The following is an 18,620-nucleotide window of genomic DNA, read 5'->3' on the forward strand; positions in this document are numbered from 1 at the left end:
TCATGGAGCCGCTATTTTTCCAAAAAACCAATGATGTTCTGCATTCTTTAAATAATAATCCACTCATTTATGGATCCATTGAATGGATCAGTAAGAGATCCATTCAAATACAAGATTTTATTATAACAAGAGTATGAAGAGTTCATTGATACGGTTTCAAATTCTACATTCCAGCTAACTTTTAAGAAACCTCGGCCCAGGGGCAGTGGCTCACGCCTGTAATCCCAGCACTTTGGGAGGCCAAGGTGGGCTGATCACCTGAGGTTAGGAGTTTGAGACCAGCCTGGCTAACGTGGTGAAACTCCGTTTCTACTAAAAATACAAAAAATTAGCCGGGTATGGTGGCGCGCACCTATAATCCCAACTACTCAGGAGGCTGAGGCACGAGAATCGCATGAACCCAGGAGGCGGAGGTTGCAGGGAGCCGAGATCGCCCATTGCACTCCAGCTTGGGCAACAAGAGTGAAACTCCGTTTCAAAAATGAAAAGAAAAGAAAAAAAGAAACCTCCACTTGGCTGGGCGTGGTGGCTCATGCCTGTAATCCCAGCCCTTTGAGAAGCCGAGGAGGGTGGATTACCTGAGGTCAGAAATTCGAGACCAGCCTGGTCAACATGGCAAAACCGCGAAACCCCGTTTTTATTAAAAATACAAAAATTAGCCAGGCGTGGTGGTGGATGCCTGTAATCCCAGCTACTCGAGAGGCTGAGGCAGGAGAATCACTTGAACCCAGGAGGTGGAGGTTGCATTGAGCTGAGATTGTGCCGCTGCACTTCAGCCTCAGCCACAGTGTGAGACTCAGTCAAAAAAAAAAAAGAAACCTCCTGTCTCAAGAAAAAAAAAAAAGGAAGGTCCACACTCAGTTGTTGGGGAGGCTGAGGTTGAAGGCTTACTTGAGCCCAGGAGTTTGAGACCGGTCTGGGCAACATGGCAAGACCCCGTCTCTACAAAAGATAGAAAAATTAGCCGGGTGCAGTAGTGCCTGCCTGTAGTACCAGCTACTCAGGAGGCTGAGGCAGGAGGATTGCTCTAGCCCAGGAGTTCGAGGCTGCAGGGAGCTATGTTCATGCCACTGTACTGCAGCCTGGGTGACAGAGCAAGAACCTATCTTTAAAAAAAAAAAAGAATATCCACAATTCCAATACTCTTCCCTTTTCCAACTACATGTCTGTGTTAGGTCACATGATGTACTTCATAGACTTCAGCTGAAACAACATAATGCTAAAGTTTGAATGAAGAAGCAGATATGGGAATTCAGCTGTCTCCTGAATTAAAGAGAATTGCAGAAATGCTAAACAATGCCATTCTTCTCACTTTATTTTGGAAAATATAATTATTTTTCATAGAAATTATTTATGTTAACATGTAATGGATTTATTGTTTTTGATGAATTGGAAAATCTTTTAAAATGTCTTTAGTTTTAAGTTCTATTATGATAGCTATTGGTAGATATAACCTTCATAATCAAAAGCTCTTTGGCATTTCCAATAATCCTGAAGAGTGTAAAGGGGTCCTGAGACTAAGAAGTTTGAGAATCCCTGGACCTAGTCTCTGCTGCTAACAACACAGAGAAACAATCAGATATATGCTTCCTAATGAAAGAATACACTACTACCTGTAGTTTTGTCAAAGGGATAGAATGTACAATCAAATTTTGGATCCAGTTGCCAATTTACAGGAAATACAGAGAACAGAAGTACATGTTCAACTACATGAGTATGCAATCTGCAAAATCCAGACTCTGGGAAATTGTAGGTCAAATGCTTTGGTTCTTCAACAGACACATCTTACTGTATTTGAAAGGAAAAGAAAGTAGTAGAGGGAAGCCTGTAGATTAAAAGAGAATTAAATAAATAAATGGGCAAGACTAAACTTTTTTTTTTTTTTAATAAATGGGCAAGACTAAACTAGAATGTCTTTGGATGCATATTTGGGTGATAAAGTATGAAATATTCCAAGAGTGTAATTACTGTAAGAATTGGGATAGTAATTACTTTGGGGGTAGAGTGGGGATTGAGATTGGGACAGAGTACATGGAGGAGTTTCTGGGGTGGAGGGCAAAGTTCTATTTCTTGATCTGGGTGATGGTAGCAAGGGTGTTTGCCTTAAAACAATTCATTAGGATATGAATTTAACTCCAGAAAAAAAAATCCTAAAAATTGTACAGTAAGGAAATGGAATTGTAAGTAGACAACTGGCCCAGCAGTTGAAAAAAATGTACTTAATAAAGCAAACACTGAGAATTAAATTAACACCAAATTGTGATTCTGCTATGTAAGGAGGGTAAGAGATATGTAAACTAACGTATATGTGGGGTGGCAGAAAAGGCCTGATCCTCATTGGTCCTTATAAGAGATTATGATATGACTTCTTACATTGATGAAGAAAGAAATAGTAGTATAAGAATATTTAGAAACATGTCAGTTTCTAATAAGAAATATCTGAAAGAATTGAAATTGGATGTTTTGGGAGCAAATAAGACTACTGGGTGCAGAGTAGTGAAACAGGATTGCTGTTTTTATTATAAAGTTTGTGGTACTTTTGTCTTTTGTTTTTGAATTTCTTTTATGAAAAAATAAAATATAAATAGAACATTGCTAGCACCTCAGAAGGCCCTCTTGTGTCCTCTTCCAGCCACTGACCCCTTGCCTTCAAAGGGTTACTATTATTCTGACTTCTGACCCTTAATGTGCTAGATTAATTCTGGCTTAAACCTTAAAAAACTTTCTGTAATTGAAGAATTATGGAGAAGAATTGGGATGGGTCAGAGTTAGGAACACATTAAGTGTTTTGGTACTATGCAATGAAATGTGGCATTTAAGTCACATATCATGTTTCAAACTTTTGTGACCCATTAGTGAGTCGTGAACTCAATTTAGAAGGTTGTCTTAGAATTAAAAATTGAAATAGAACAGAAAATATTGATGCCAGCAAGCCCACAAATCGGGGCTTATCTTGGGAGGGTTCTCGGCTTCATTTAGAGTGAGCCAACAGTGAAAGAAAGCAAGTTAGAACAACGAGGTACAGCAAAATGGCTGCTCCATAGACAGAGCAGGGCTGTCCCATAGGCAGAGCAGCCCAGAGTAGCCCATTGGATTGCTGGACAGCTATATTTATACCCACTGTTAAAAGGAGTGGGTTATTCATGAACTTTCTGGAAAAGGGGCAGGGAGTCCCCAGAGTCATATAAGATAACTTCTGAGGCATTGCCACAGCATAATAGTTAAATTGTCATGCTGCTGGTGGTTGTGTCTTATGTAAATGTGTTATAATTTGCATATAATGAGCAATGAGGGCAACTAGAGGTTGCTTGCATTGCCATCTTGGTCTTAGCTGATTTCAGCTGGTATATTTGTCACATCCTTTTTTGATCAGCAGGGTGATCAGTAGTGACTGAGGCTTGGGAAACAAGTCCTGTTGGTATCCTACCTTGAAATAACAAGAATAAATATTTCATGAAAGTTTTGCTTCACTTGTGTATGTATATATGCGTGTACTGGGTTGTGTTGTAAAATGTATTTTATTTTGGTTTGCAGTCAAAAGAATATTCAAAGCCATTTCTCTTTAATGTGACCACTCACCAGCAAAGCACTACATCTTACCTAATCAGTCATCAAGATCAGTAGATTTTACTTCCCTTGTATTTCTGAGGTCTATTTCTTTCTTTTTTGCTTCTGTCTTAGCCCTCACCTGGCCTGTTTCAGAATTATGCTAGTTGGTCTCGCTGCCTCCTGCCATGCTCCTTTCATCATTTCCCACATTGTGTCTAGGATGATCTACAATGCAAGTCTCGTCATCCCAGTCTCTTTCTCTTTTTAAAAATAGACATTTTAAGAGAAATTTTAGGTTTACAGCAAAATTGAGTACAAGGTGCAGAGATTTCCCATGTGTTTCCCCTATCCCTCCATATACAGCCTCTCCCACTATCAGCAAGGGCACACCCAGAGTGATACATTTGTTATGATCGATGAACATACATTAACACATCATTATCACCCAGAGACCATAATTTACTTTAGTGTTCACTCTTGGTATTGTACATTCTATGGATTTTGAAAAATGTGTAATGACCTGTATCCAGTATTATAGGATCATACAGAATAGTTTCACTGCCTTAAATATCCTGTGTTCCACATATTCATCCTTCTCTCCCACCACCTCCTGGCAACCACTGATCTTTTTACTGTCTCTATAAATTTTACCTTTTCCAGAGTGTCATTTACTTGGAATCATAGTTTGTAGTCTTTTAAGATTGGCTTCTTTCATGTAATATGATATGTATTTAAGGTTCTTCCATGTTTTCTCATAGCTTGATAGCTCATTTCTTTTTAGCACTGAATAATATTCCATTGTTTGGATGTACCACAGTTTATCCTTTTACCTCCTGAAGGACATCTTGATTGCTTCCAAGTTTTTACAGTTATGAATAAAGCTAATATAAACATCTGTGTGGTTCCATCATAGTGGCTCATGACTGTAATCCCAGCACTTTGAGAGGCTGAGGCAGGAGGATTGCTTGAGCCCAGGAGTTTGAGGTCAGCCTGGGCAACATAGTGAGATCCATCTCTACAAAAAAACTTAAAAATTAGCCAGGGATGATTATGAGCACCTGTGATCTCAGCTACTCAGTAGGCTGAGGTGGGAGGATTGCTTGAGCCCGGGAAGTTGAAGCTGCAGTGAGCTGTGATCACACCACTGCACTCCAGCCTGGGCAACAGAGTGAGACTCCATCTCAACAAAACAAAACAACAACAAAAAACATCCATTTGTAGGTTTTTATATGGACATAATTTTTCAACTCCTTTGGGTAAATGCCAAGGAGTGCTATTGCTAATTCATACATGTATTGTGTATGCTTTATTTTTGCTTTATTTATTTATTTATTGAAACTGAGTCTTGCTCTGTTGCCCAGGCTGGAGTGCAATGGCACAATCTCGGCTCACTGCAACCTCTGCCTCCTGAGTTTTCCTGTCTCAGCCTCCCGAGTAGCTGGGATTATAGGTGCTGGCCACCACGACCGGCTAATTTTTGTATTTTTAGTAGAGACAAAGTTTCATCATGTTGACCAGTCTGGTCTCGAATTCCTGACCTCCAATGATCCACCCACCTCGGCTTCCTAAAGTGCTGGGATTACAGATGTGTGCCACCATGCCCAGCCTGTACATGTTTAGTTTTGTAAGAAATTGCCAAACTTCCTATTGCTCCATATCCTTGCCAGCATTCGATGTCAGTGTTTTGGATTTTTGCCATTCTAATTAATAGTGGTATCTGATTGTTGTTTTATTCCAGTCTCATTTTAAAAAACATTGTCATCTGGGCATGGTGGCTCACACCTGTAATTGCAGCACTTTGGAAGCTGAGGCAGGAGCATCACTTGAGCCCAGGAATTTGAGACCAGCCTGGGCAACATGGCAATACCCCATCTCTACAAAAAATACAAAAATTAACTTAGCGTGGTGGTGTGCGCCTGTAGTCCCAGCTACTGTGGGTGCAAAGGGAGCTGAGGTGGGAGGATTGCTTGAGTCAGGGTGGTTGAGGCTGCAGTAAGTTGTGATCATACCACTGCACTCCAGCCTGGGTGACAGAGCAAGACCTTGTCTCAAAAAACAAACAAACAAAAACACTGTCTTCAGGATAAAGCCCAGACCAGCATTGCAGGGCATAAAGGGTCCCTTGTGAGTTGCCTCCAGAGCTAGATTAAACTTTCAGCTCCATTACTTATTAGCTCTATGCCCCTGGGTTAGTTGTTTATCTCTCTGTGTCCTAGTTTTCTTATCTGTAATGCATGGAACCTACCTTTTAGGATGGTTGTGAGGATTAAATGAGTAAATACATGTGAAATGCTTAACACAATGCGTACCACAGTAAGCGCCCAATAAATATTAGTTGTTATCATTGTTTGGACCTAAGTTACTTTTATGTTCATATCACTTTTATTTTATTTTATTTTATTTTTGGAGACAGAGTTTCATTCTGTCATCCAGGCTGGAGTGCAGTGGCACTATCTCGGCTCACTGCAACCTCTGCCTCCTGGTTCGAGTGATTCTTCTGCCTCAGCCTCCTGAGGAGCTGGGATCACAGGTGTGTACTGCCATGCCTGGATAACTTTTGTATTTTTAGTAGAGACAGGGTTTTACCATGTTGGCCAGGCTGGTCTTGAACTCCTGACCTCAGTGATCCTCCCACCTCGGCCTCCCAAAGTACTGGAATTACAGGCGGGAGCCACCACACCCAGCCATCCTTAACACTTTCCAGTTTGTGTTTTAACCTATGTCATACAAATTATTTACAGTTCTTCCACGAGAAAAAAGCTGCTGTATTCTCTCACTTCTAGACCTTTACTCCAAAATTTCCTTCTCTTTCACTTTGCTAACTGCTACTCATCCATAAGAACTTAATTTAAATGGCAGTTTCTCTGGGAAGCCTTTCTTGTCCTCCCTCCAAGTCTGGGTAGATGTCTCTGTCAAGACATTCTGTGCTTCTGACACTGTAGTGTAACTATCTGTCTTAGGTTAGACTGGAAGCACCCTGAGGGCAAGGATTTTATATTATTTATTATTAGAGTCTAATAATGTGTTTTTTGTTTGAATGAGTAGTGAATGAATAGATTTTTATTGTGTAGAAAATGTAACTATACTTGGTTGGGTGCGGTGGCTCACGCCTGTAATCCCAGCACTTTGGGAGGCCGAGGTGGGCGGATCACGAGGTCAGGAGTTTGAGACCAGCCTAGCCAACATGGTGAAACCTCGTCTTTACTAAAAATAGAAAAATTAGCTGGGCATGGTGGTATGCCCCTGTAATCCCAGCTACTGGGGTGACTGAGCCAGGAGAATGGCTTGAACCCAGGAGGCAGAGGTTGCAGTGAGCCGGGATCATGCCACTGCACTCCAGCCTGGGTGACAGAGCAAGACTCCGTCTCAAAAAAAAAAAAAAATGTAACTATACTTGTTTGTATTTATTATCTCTTTATATATCTCTAGTTCGTGAAGCCTGGAGCTGAGAATTCAAGAGACTACCCTGACTTGGCAGGAGAAGCAGGTAACATAGAACATTTAGATCTTTGAACATTCATAGTTTATTATGTGGTCTGTCTTGATTTCACGGATGGGGCAGCCCTGCAAGCACAAAAGGAAGCCCAGTCAAGGGAGAAGAACCTGTGCGGAGAAATGCCTAGTGACTTCACTACAAAGGAAAAGAGCTTGGGCATTCTTAGCAGCTACATAGCCAGAGCAGAGAGTGGCTTACAATTTTATGTGCTATCCGAATATGTGTTGAGATGGTTAAGGGATCTGTGGGAGAGAGAGGTAGGGTCATTAAAAGGGATAACATCATTCTAGTGTGTGTTAACTTCAGGAGTTCTAACAAAATTAGTGTCTTCCTTTCCTGGAAAAGGGATAATCACATTCAAAATGTATTAAATACCTATATGGTGGTTTTCTTCACTTCACTGAGCCAACATAGAGAATTCTTTTTCTGTCACTAGATTACTGCATGACTAAAGGAGGTGATGCAGTTTGTTATTGTTTATTCTAATGAGTATTAGTACTTTTGAGCAAAAGACGGGTGAATATTGGTGTGAGTGGAACTAACAGGGAGAAGGATCTACAGGTGTATGGGTCCTGGTTCTCTAAGCATTCAGCATTCTTTAGAGACATGCCACGGCCAGGCTGCATCTGGCTGCACCGTGGGTCTGAGTTGTAGCAGAGAGATCCCCACCCATTGTTCCTCTTTTCCCCCACCTCTTCTTTTTTTTAAAAAAAGGGGACAAGTATGAAAGCTTCTTTACGTGATATATATAAAGAATTTTTTTTGCCATCAATAAGAAATTTAATTATTTTTTAAAAATCCAAATGCTGGCATTGCCAGAAAAATTTAACAGGCTTTTTTTTTTGAGATGGAGTTTCACTCTTGTTGCCCAAGGTGGAGTGCAATGGATGATCTCAGTTCACTGCAACCTCGGCCTCCCAGGTTCAAGTGATTCTCCTGCCTCACCCTCCTGAGTAGCTGGGATTACAGGCACGCACCTCCATGCCAGGCTAATTTTTTTGTATTTTTAGTAGAAACGGGGTTTCACCATGTTAGCTAGGCTGGCCTCGAACTCCTGACCTCAGGTGATCCGCCCACCTCGGCCTCCCAAAATGCTGGGATTACAGGCGTGTGCCACTGCGCCCAGCCTGACGGGCTTCTTTATATCCCTTCAGTTATAGTAAAAATTCACACACGCATGAAAATGGAAAAACTACAAATACTTGATTTCTGTCTCCTATTTTTCCACTTGCAATCATATGCTTAGGTGCCTTTTGACTCCATGGGGAAAAAAAATCTAATATTCAGAACTACCAATAACAAGAAGAAGAGAATATTTTTGTTTCTGAGAATGAAATGGTTCCCAACATAGTGGGTTCTTTTTTTTTTTTGAGACGGAGTCTTGCTCTGTCACCCAGGCTGGAGTGCAGTGGTGCAATCTCGGCTCACTGCAAGCTCTGCCTCCCAGGTTCACGCCATTCTCCTGTCTCAGCCTCCTGAGTAGCTGGGACTACAGGCACCCTCCACCATGCCCGGCTAATTTTTTGTATTTTTAGTAGAGACGGGGTTTCACCGTGTTAGCCAGGATGGTCTCGATCTCCTGACTTCGTGATCTGCGCCTCGGCCTCCCAAAGTGCTGCGATTACAGGCGTGAGCCACCGCGCCCGGCCCATAGTGGGTTCTTAAGCACATTCTCTGCATATGTAGTATGCTAGCTTGATGTCCGTTAGCGTCACTGTTACTCATTTGGCATGGATAGTGCACAAGTTGGTGTCTTCAAAAAGGCCAACAAGATAGGCCTCACTTCTTGCAAAGCACCAATAGCTGCACTTTGGAAGTGCCAATCTGTTTTTAAGTCCTGAGCAATTTGTTGCACCAGATGCCGGAAGGGAGATTTGCGAATCAGTTTAGTGGACTTCTGATAACATCTGATTTCACCGAGTGCCACAGTACCAGGCCTGTAATGATGAGGTTTCTTCACCCCTGCAGTAGAGGGCACACTCTTGCGAGTGGCTTTTATAGCCAGTTGCTTCCTGGATGCTTTACCACTGGTTGATTTTGGGCAGTCAGCTTTGTACTAGCCATGGTATAGAGACCTCCTTACTTACCCTCCTTCTTTGGGTGGAATTCTGCCAGCTAGAGGTGGTGCTGGTGATAGAGAGGGGCAGCAGCTGCTGGAACACCTAAATAAATGTTTTGGTTTGGGAGCAAGTACTCTAAGCTTAGGTGCCAGTTGTTTAGGGGAATTTTGGGAAATACCTGCTGTCAACACTTGGAGACCTTCTCTTTCATCCCGTAAGTTGTTAGGCACAGTCCTTTTCCTAGGGAGCCTCCCCAACTCAATTCCTGCTACCTTGTTGCCAGGCAACCCAAAAGGAGTTACTGCGTTTATTCCTTAGATGTTCCTGCTTATTACCATAAGTAATATTATGGGGAAATCCAGTGCATACATATTTAGATTTTGCTTCAACTTTTTTTTTGTTTTCTTTTTTCTCTTTCTAACCATTCCTTCAACATCAACTCTTATTATTCAACTCAATACTTAAATGTTATACAAGAAATCAGAGCATGTCTGTCCTCCAAAAGGAAGGTTCAAGAGATTATATTAATTGCAGTGGTTCTCAGGGCAGACACTATTCATTTAATGTTTATCTTCTGCGTTGTTAAATGTTCTCCTCTTAATTGATGCCTCCAAATAGCTTCTGCCTGTCTCTGAAGTGGGAGATGCTTTGATCAGTTTTCTCTATATTTTTTGACCAATTTCTTTTATTTCATTAAAAAATTTGAAGTTACTTTAGTGTGTATATAACATTTTGATTATAAAATGATTAATACTGAGGTAAAGTTATGGTGTTTGAAATTAACTCTGGGGATTGACTAGTAATAAGAAATCTGGCCGGGTATGGTGACTCACGCCTGTAATCCCAACACTTTGGGAGGCCGAGGCAGGCGGAGCACCTGAAGCTAACTTTTGTATTTTTAGTAAAGATAGGGTTTCACCAGACATCTCCACCGGACTCAGGAGCCCAGCTGGCTTCACCCAGTGGATCCTGCACCAGGGCTGCAGGTGGAGCTGCCTGCCAGTCCTGCGCCGTGCGCTTGCACTCCTTAGCCCTTGGGTGGTTGATGGGACTGGGCGCCGTAGAGCAGGGGGTGGCGCTCGTCGGGGAGGCTCGGGCCGCACAGGAGCCCATGGAGGGGGTGGGAGGCTCAGGCATGGCGGGCTGCAGGTCCTGAGCCCTGCCCCGCGGGAAGGCAGCTAAGGTCCGGTGAGAAATCGAGCGCAGTGCCGGTGGGTCGGCACTGCTGGGGGACCCAGTACACCCTCTGCAGCCTCTGGCCTGGGTGCTAAGTCCCACATTGCCTGGGGCCTGCAGGGCCCGCCGGCTGCTCCAAGTGTGGGGCCCGCCAAGCCCACGCCCACCCAGAACTCCAGCTTGCCCGCAAGCACCACGCGCAGCCCCAGTGCCCGCTCGCGCTTCTTCCTCCACACCTCCCCGCAAGCCGAGGGAGCCGGCTTCCGCCTTGGCCAGCCCAGAAAGGGGCTCCCACAGTGCAGCGGTGGGCTGCAGGGCTACCCAAGTGCCGCCAAAGTGGGAGCCCAGGCAGAGGAGGCGCCAAGAGCAAGCGAGGGCTGTGAGGACTGCCAGCACGCAGTCACCTCTCACTAGGATTACAGGCGTGAGCCACCGTGCCTGGCCTGCTGTTAGCATTTAAAGGAGGTACAGAGTACCAGCTAAACATACCTTTTTGTAACTCATTCTTTCCCACTGAATATAAGAGCAATGCATGTGTTTTATTGTAACAAATAATTATGTACTAATGAAAACAAAATTTTGACCCAGACCTAGTCACTATTAGTATCTTGGTGTTATACTATGTTAGCATTTTTCCCCTGTGGCTATATGGGATCACATTTGTAGTTTCATATCCTATTTATTTATTTATATATTTTTAAAGACAACATCTCACTATGCTGCCCAGGCTGGAGTGCAGTGGCTATTCACAGGTCCAGTCATAGTGCACTCCACATCAAACTCCTGGGCCCAAGCAGTCCTCCTGAGTAGCTGGGACTACAGGTACTTGCCACCGTGCCTGGCTTGTATCCTAATTTCTGAAATTTATTTTATCATGGGCATTTCCCCTTTTACTTAAAATTGTTTGGAAAAGGGCCAGGCGTGGTGGCTCATGCCTGTAATCCCAGCACTTTGGGAGGCTGAGGAGGGCAGATCACCTGAGGTCAAGGGTTTGAGACCATCCTGGCTAACACGGTGAAAACTCCATCTCAACCAAAAATACAAAAAGTTAGCCAGATGTGGTGGTGGTCGCCTGTAGTCCCAGCTACTCAGGCAGCTGAGGCAGGAGAATGGTGGGAACCCGGGAGGTGGAGCTTGCAGTGAGCTGAGTTAGCACCACTGCACTCTAGCCTGGACAACAGAGTGAGACTGTGCCTCAAAAAAAAAATTGTTTGAAAAAGAATGTTTAAGTTGTGCACAATATATTGTTATATATATATATATATGCCATTATTTTTGTTGTAAATTTAGGTTCCCAAGTTTTTGATATTTTAGAAAAATTGTAGTGAACATTTTGCTAAATAAATGTTTGTTCTAATCTGAAAAGGATGCCGGCAAACTCAAACCACACCGAGTATGGCCAAGAGATCTTTATTGGAGAGGTTGAGGTCAGGTCGTTCAGGGGAGAGAGCGAGCTGTTGGGTGGAGTAATTTATAGCCCCCAGGGCTATATGGGCACTGATGATTGGATGGGGGGCAGGCCTGAAGGGAGGAGTAGGAGGTGCCTTCTTTTATTGGGTCTCATATGGCGGGCCGACGTAGTGCTGGGTGAAGAAGAACCTGGAACCAGCGCCATCTTTTGGCGCCTTGCGTCACCTAACATTCCTCCCTTTTGTTTGTCTTAGAGATGGGTGGAGGGGTGTCGTATCTCATGTGGCTACTTCCTGCTGAGTGGGGGCATTGAGGGGGAGTAAAGGGAGGACTGTTGGGGGCATCTATCAGTAGAATAAGCCCGAGTAGTGTGGCGGTGTATGTAAACACCTCTTGGGGTGTGAAGTCCGTGAAGGTTCCTCTAACATTGTGATCCATTCGAAGGGTAGTGATGGATTGGCTGTGAGCCAGCTGTCGGCGTGGAGATCGTTGAGAAATTTGTGGAATCGGTTGGCGGTTGTCATGACTGACTTGGGTTAGCAGGTTGTGAGCCCGTCTGTGGAATCTGTCCTGTCCTCGCTGGTGGCTAAAAGTTGGTAGTTTCTGAGGAGAAGCTGGGTAAATGTTTGGCTAGATATGGAAGAGAAACTTAATGAGGCATGGGAGTAGTGCGCAGAAAGCGAGGATACCCATTGGGGGCCTAAAAAGGGAAGGAGCCAAGCTAAGAGGGGGGTTTTGAGGGTTTCCCAAAGGGAGGTAGTAGTGCTAGCATTCATTAGTTTACGTTTTATCTGATGTAGGTTTTAATGCTAGTTTTGATTACTTGGGACTCATTAATGTAATAACAACAGTTCTCCTGTAAGAAGATACAAGTACCGCCTTTTTCGGCTGTGAGTAGGTCGATGGCGGTTTTGAAGGGTGACACCAGCTAGAGGTGTGATTTGTCGTTGGAGGGCGGCTAGAGACTGAGCCGTTTCCTCAATGGCCGTCTGAAAATTGGGATATGCTGTATACCTATGAGAGAGGTTGTTAGAGAGATTTCAAGCATGATAGGTAGGAAGATTGCTTTTTTTTTTTTTCTGACGGTCCTCAGGAGAGTTGGGTTTAGGGTGATTAAACTGATAGGCTTGAAGGCCTTCAGAGAAGGAGAGCAATGTGAGTTGAGGGACTAGTGTGGTGGGTATGCAGGGGCCAGGGATAGAGGAATTAATGGCCGTTACACCAAAAAAAAAAAGGCTGTCTGGAGCTGGAAAGTTGGGGGGTGTGACAGTTTGTTTGCATGTTACATTGTGGGGCGATGGGGGGTGGTAGCTGGTGTTGTAACAGGTAGGGATAGGAACGCTGAGGTTGGCAAGGAGGGGGACATGGGAGATTACAAAGCCGGTGGTTGGGCGGGGAGGAGTTGCTTGTGTTTATGGAGCTAGATAGTGGAACCGCAGCAAGAGGGGGTTTGTTGATGTTTGCGCATAAGAAACAATCGAAGTAGGGACCTGAGAGGTGTTTAGTAGTAGTAATCCTTGATTGAGGAACAGAAGCCAGGAAGCCTGTATGGAGGTTGTGTCGGCCTGTGGGTGTAGCTAGGATTGTAGTTCAGTCTCTCTTTGAGAAATAGGTGTGTTAATTTTGGCTAGAACCTATTGGGAGTCAGTTTTTACGGTACGGGTGATGGTTATAGTTTGTGCTGGATAAGACCAGGCATTGCTTGGGTATATTCCCCCTGTTGCTGCCTGGCCCCAGATTGCGTTGGCTGGGTCGGTGATGTGAATTGCTCAAGATGAGGGGGTCTGTCTGTCTGTTTTTTTTGGTGATTCAATTCATAACACAGCTGGACCAGGGACACCCATAGTTTTGGGGCCATTCAGTTTTACAGGCACTGCAGGATTATTGGTGTGGAAAGCAAATGGCAAAGTGGAACATGTGGAAATAAGGGTCCCAACCGCTATCTATCATGGTGAGTTTAGGGAGGGTAAGGTCTACTGAGGATGCGTCCATGGAGCATCGGGTGTAACTGATGACATTGGTGTGTGACCTCCGGTTATCGTTGTAGGTTTCTTTGAGGGTGAACAGGTAGTAGGGTTGTGAAGGGGGCATGTTGGCGGAGGAGGGTCCGTAGAAGAAGATGTAAGAGGAGGAGAGCCAGAAGAGCGGGCTCAGAGCAGGCATGAGGGCGGCAGCTTACGCCTTAGGAATAGTAGGAAGGGAGGGCATTTTAGAAATGCAAACTTTGAGAGGGTTGTGGGGTACGGGCATGCCTGGCTTTAGAGGGGTTTGTGGGTTTGTGTTTAAGGAGAGCAGGCAGGAGGGTGGCGGGATTGAGGGGTGCACATGTTTGGAAAGTTACAGTGGAATCGTGCAGGAAGGAAACTAGGAGAGACAGTACGTGGCAAGGGGGAAGGGTTTGTAGACTTTTGTAGGTCAGGAGTTCCTTGAGTTGATGGGGGGAGATAATGACAACAGCTGCCCTAAACGTTAATTTCTTTGACTCTTGAAGTAGTAGGTAGGCTGCAGCCAGGGCCCGAAGGCAGGGGGCCCACCCTTGCACGGTGGGGTCTAGTCGGCCAGCAGGGATGCAGAGCCTCCCACGGTGAGAGAGGAAGGGGCATATGTATGTGGCAGCTGGATGAACAGGGCGTCCCCTATTAGCCGATGGCCGTGTTGCGAGTCAGAACCTTCGAGCCGGTCTTCACCGAAACGAAAGAACTGATGGGCCTCTGTAAGGCCGAGGGCCGTGGGTTACCTGGTACCAGGATTTTTTGAGCGAGAGAAGGGAGGAAACCCAGGCTGGACGAATGAGGAGGGAAAGGAGAAAACTCAGTTCCCTGTGGGCCGAGTTCACTCTCAGAATTGTTTGGATTGGTATGCAACTGCTGCAAAGGTGGGTCCGTGCATCTGACCTAGGACTCCAAGAGCCAAGCCATTGTGCTCATGTAATGAAATGTTGTTGTAAGTCTGGAAGATGTAGGGCTGGGGGCTTTGAGTAGTGCCTGTTGGAGTGACAGGAAGGGCTGGTTGACTGTGGTCTCTACAGGCTCGGATGGGGTACCTCGGGAGAGATCATATAGGGGCTTTGCTAATAAAGAGTAGTTGGGGATCCAAGTTCTAAAGTAGCCTGCTAGTCCTAAGAAGGAGAGTATCTCTTGTTTGGTTTTTGGGATGGGAAGACATCTAATGAAGCACTTTCGGTCTAGGGTGATGGCCTTTGAGTCATGGCAAGGAGGACTCCTAGATAGGTGACTTGAGTGAGGGAGAGCTGGACCTTTTGGGGGGATACTCAGTAGCCTCGGTCAGCAAGGAAGTTGAGAAAAGAGGTGGTGTCGGTTTGTGAGACAGTTAGAGAGGGACTGCATAGGAGGAGGTCATTAACATATTGTAGGAGGGTGGACTGGGGAAAGTGTAATTTTTGTAGGTCTGAGGCAAGAGTTTGACCAAAGATATGGGGGCTATCTCTGAACCCTTGGGGAAGCACTGTCCACGTGAGCTGTTGTGACTGTTTAGTGTCTGGGTCAGTCCAAGTGAAGGCGAACAGGTCTTGTGACTGAGGGGAGAGGGGAATGGTGAAAAAGGCATCTTTAAGATCTATGACTGAGAAATGTGTGGCACTAGGAGGAATAGAGGATAAGAGCTGAGGTCTTGGACGAGGCGGAACATACCATTGCGTTTTTTACTGCTAGAATAGGGGTGTTAAATGGAGAATGGGTTGGCCTGAGGAACCCTTTTCTTAAGAGGTCTAAAATAATTGGTTGTAATCCTTTCAGGCTGGAGATGGGGAGAGGATATTGGGGTTGGCTGGGGAAGTGGTGTGGGTTTTTAAGGAATATTTGTACGAGAGGACAGAGTGCTATTGAGGGGATGGTGGTGTCCCACACTATGGGGTTGATGCTGGCTGGGAGTGAAGGCAGAGTAGGAGCAAGAGTTTGATCTATGGAACTCACCACCAAGGCAGTGAGTGAGGTGGATTGCGGGAGGGTGATTGGGTTGAAGGTGATGGAGGTTTTAAATTTAGAGAGAATGTCTCTTCTTAACAAAGGGAGTGGCCATTGTGGCATGACTAGGAATCGATGGGAAAAGATGTGGCCGGAGAAAGTGCAGGAGAGGGGAGGAGTGGCTCTTGGACGTATGGTTTGGCCTCCGACCCCAACTATGGGAGATCCAAAGAGGGAAGTGGTGCCCCAAAATTCCCTTAAAACCAAGAAAGTAGCTCTGGTGTCTAGGAGAAAGGTGATGGGACGTCCATCCACTGTTAAAGAGACCCTGGGCTCCTGTGTGGTGATGATTTGTGTCGGGAAGGAAGTCCCAAGGCCCTGTCAGTCTTGAATGGCCAATCCTAGAAGATCGGGAGTTGGGATGGTGGCCAGCCTGGCCCCCCTTCGGGAGCCGGGGCAGTCTATGCCCCAATGGCCAGATTGGTGGCATTTAGGACATGGCCAGTTGGGGGGCCTGGGATTTGGGCACTCTCGGACCCAGTGCCCTTCATTTCTGCATTTGAAACAGGGCCCTGGGGGCCGATGTTGGGATGGATGGGCAGATGACAACTTATGGCCATGTGATCCAGGGGAGGCTTGAAGGGCTTGTGCCAGTAACTGGTACTTTTGCCTCTTTGCCTTCTCATCTCGATTGTGATACACCTTAAATGCCGTCGCTAAGATCTCTGTTTGAGGGGTGAGGGGGCCTTTGTCCAGTTTTTTTAGTTTACCTTTGATATCAGGAAAACTCTGAGCAAAAAAACGGGACATGAGGAGTTGCCTACCGTCTGGGGTTTCGGGATCTATGTTGGTGTATTGTTGGAGTGCCTGTGTAAGGTGGTCTAGAAAAGCGGACGGGTTTTCATTTTTATACTGTATGACTTCATGAAGTTTTTCAAAGTTAACTGCCTTTTGAGCTGCCCTCCGTAGACCGGCTATGATGCAAGTAGCGAAATGGTCTCGGGCTGATACTCCATTTTGGGTGTTATAATCCCAATTGGGCTCATGCTCAGGTACTGCCTGCGCTCCTAGCGGTAGGGCTGGGGTTGTTTGATGAACCTCATCTGCATAAGTTCGAGCTTGTTCCTAGACTCACCTACGCTCCTCGGGGAGGGGGGTGTTAGAGAGAATCATATAGATGTCATGGAAGGTAAGGCTATAAGCTTGGATAAAGTATTGGAATTCTTTGATATATAAAGCAGAATTGGAAGTGTAGGAGCCTAGGCATTTTTCTATTTGTGATAAGTCAGCCATAGAAAAGGGGACGTGGACTCAGACAATACCTTCAGCTCCTGCCACCTCTCTAAGGGGGACAAGGAGGTGGGGGTGTGACTTTGAGCAAGTGGTGGGGGTGCTGAAGGCCGGGGCTGACGGGATAGGCGGTTGAGGTTGTGGAGAGGTGGGGGCAGCGGGAGGCTGGGCGACTTCCGGTTGGGTGGCCGCCAGAGGGTGTGGTGGAGGGTGGTGGTATGGGGGGGTTTGTCGGCTGGGTCGAAGTCAGGGGCAGAGGAAGAGAGCAAGGAGCTGCTGCGGTTTGCAAGGGAGACAAAGGTTAGGTCTATCCCGTAGGAGAAAGAAGCCGTGGATATATGGGATCTCTACCCATTTTCCTGTTCGCTCGCAATAATTGTAGAGATCCTGGAGAATGTTAGGATCGAGAGACCCATAAGTGGGCCATTTGCTTTGGTTGTCTAGGGGATATGTGGGCCAGTTTTGCTATTTGGGGTCTAGTGTGGCCTTAGGGGCTTGAGGTGAGGCGCTTCGTGGGGTCTCTTGCCTGCCTAGAGAGGTAGACCCCAGAAGGGAAGACTTACCGAGACGAGGCCAGTGTTGGGTGAACAGCTTGGCGAACAGAATGGGTGAAGGCCGGTCAGGGGTTTGGGTTGAGTCTAAGAAGAGATCGGGATCCCACTAAAAGTGGGGAGTCTCGATCCCAGTCACGGCACCAAATGAAAGGGATGCGGCAAACTCAAACCACACCGAGTACGGCCAAGAGATCTTTATTGGAGAGGTTGAGGTCAGGTCGCACAGGGGAGGGGGAGAGAGAGAGAGAGAGCTGTTGGGTGGAGTAATTTATAGCCCCCAGGGCTATATGGGCACTGATGATTGGATGGGGGGCAGGCCTGAAGGGAGGAGTAGGAGGTGCCTTCTTTTATTGGGTCTCATTTGGCGGGCCGACGTAGTGCTGGGTGAAGAAGAACCCGGAACCAGCGCCATCTTTTGGTGCCTTGCGTCACCTAACATAATCTCTGTTTATTTTTGAGAAAAGAGTCTAGAAGTGGAATCGTAGGAATAGTGAATACGATCATTTTTAAGTTTTTTTTTTTTTTTAATTGAGACGTGGTCTTCCTCTGGAATGCAGTAGTGTGCAGTAGGCTGGAATGCAGTAGTGTGATCATGGCTCACTGCAGCCTTGACCTCCTGGGCTCAAGCAATCCTCCTACCTCAGCCTCCCAACTAGCTGGGACCACAGACGCACACTACCATGCCTCCCTAATTTTTGTATTTTTTGTAGAGACGGGGTTTTGCCATGTTGCCCAGGTTGGTCTCGAGCTCCTGGGCTCAAGGAATGCTCCTGCCTTGGTCTCCCAAAGTGCAAGGATTACAGGCATGAGCCACTATGCCTGGCCTCTTTTTTTTTGTTTGTTTGAAACAGGGTCTGGCTCTGTTGCCCAGGCTAGAGTGCAGTGGTGACATCACGGCTCACTGTAGCCTTGACCTCCAGGATTCAAGTGATCCTCTCTCTTCAGCTTCCCAAGTACCTGAGACCACAGGTGTATGCTACCACACCTGGCTAATTTTTAGTTTTTGTAGAGATGGGGTCCCAGGCTGGTCTCAAACTCCTGGGCTCAAGTGATCCTTGCACTTCAGCCTCCTAAAGTACAGTAAGCCACCGTGTCAACCAAGATTCTTGCCAAATTAATTTTCAGCGTTTACACCCTTAGAGTCTCATTGGCAACATATGAG

General features: G+C 45.8%; 1 protein-coding gene across 7 annotated transcripts in view; it reads left to right on the plus strand.

Moving 5' to 3' along the window:
- Positions 1-18,620, plus strand: part of SCP2 (sterol carrier protein 2) — a 132,134-nt gene that overhangs the window by 7,169 nt on the left and 106,345 nt on the right. For 6 of the 7 annotated variants that reach the window (XM_055235250.2, XM_055235247.2, XM_055235246.2 and 3 more), the window contains exon 2: positions 6,979-7,036. The exons of the other annotated variant lie outside the window; for it this stretch is intronic. In XM_055235250.2, the coding sequence (XP_055091225.1) occupies positions 6,979-7,036 (58 nt within the window). The remainder of the gene's footprint in view (positions 1-6,978; positions 7,037-18,620) is intronic. 7 annotated transcript variants of the gene reach the window in all.

This window comes from Symphalangus syndactylus, chromosome 19, assembly GCF_028878055.3.
Source record: "Symphalangus syndactylus isolate Jambi chromosome 19, NHGRI_mSymSyn1-v2.1_pri, whole genome shotgun sequence".
Lineage (NCBI taxonomy): Eukaryota > Metazoa > Chordata > Mammalia > Primates > Hylobatidae > Symphalangus > Symphalangus syndactylus.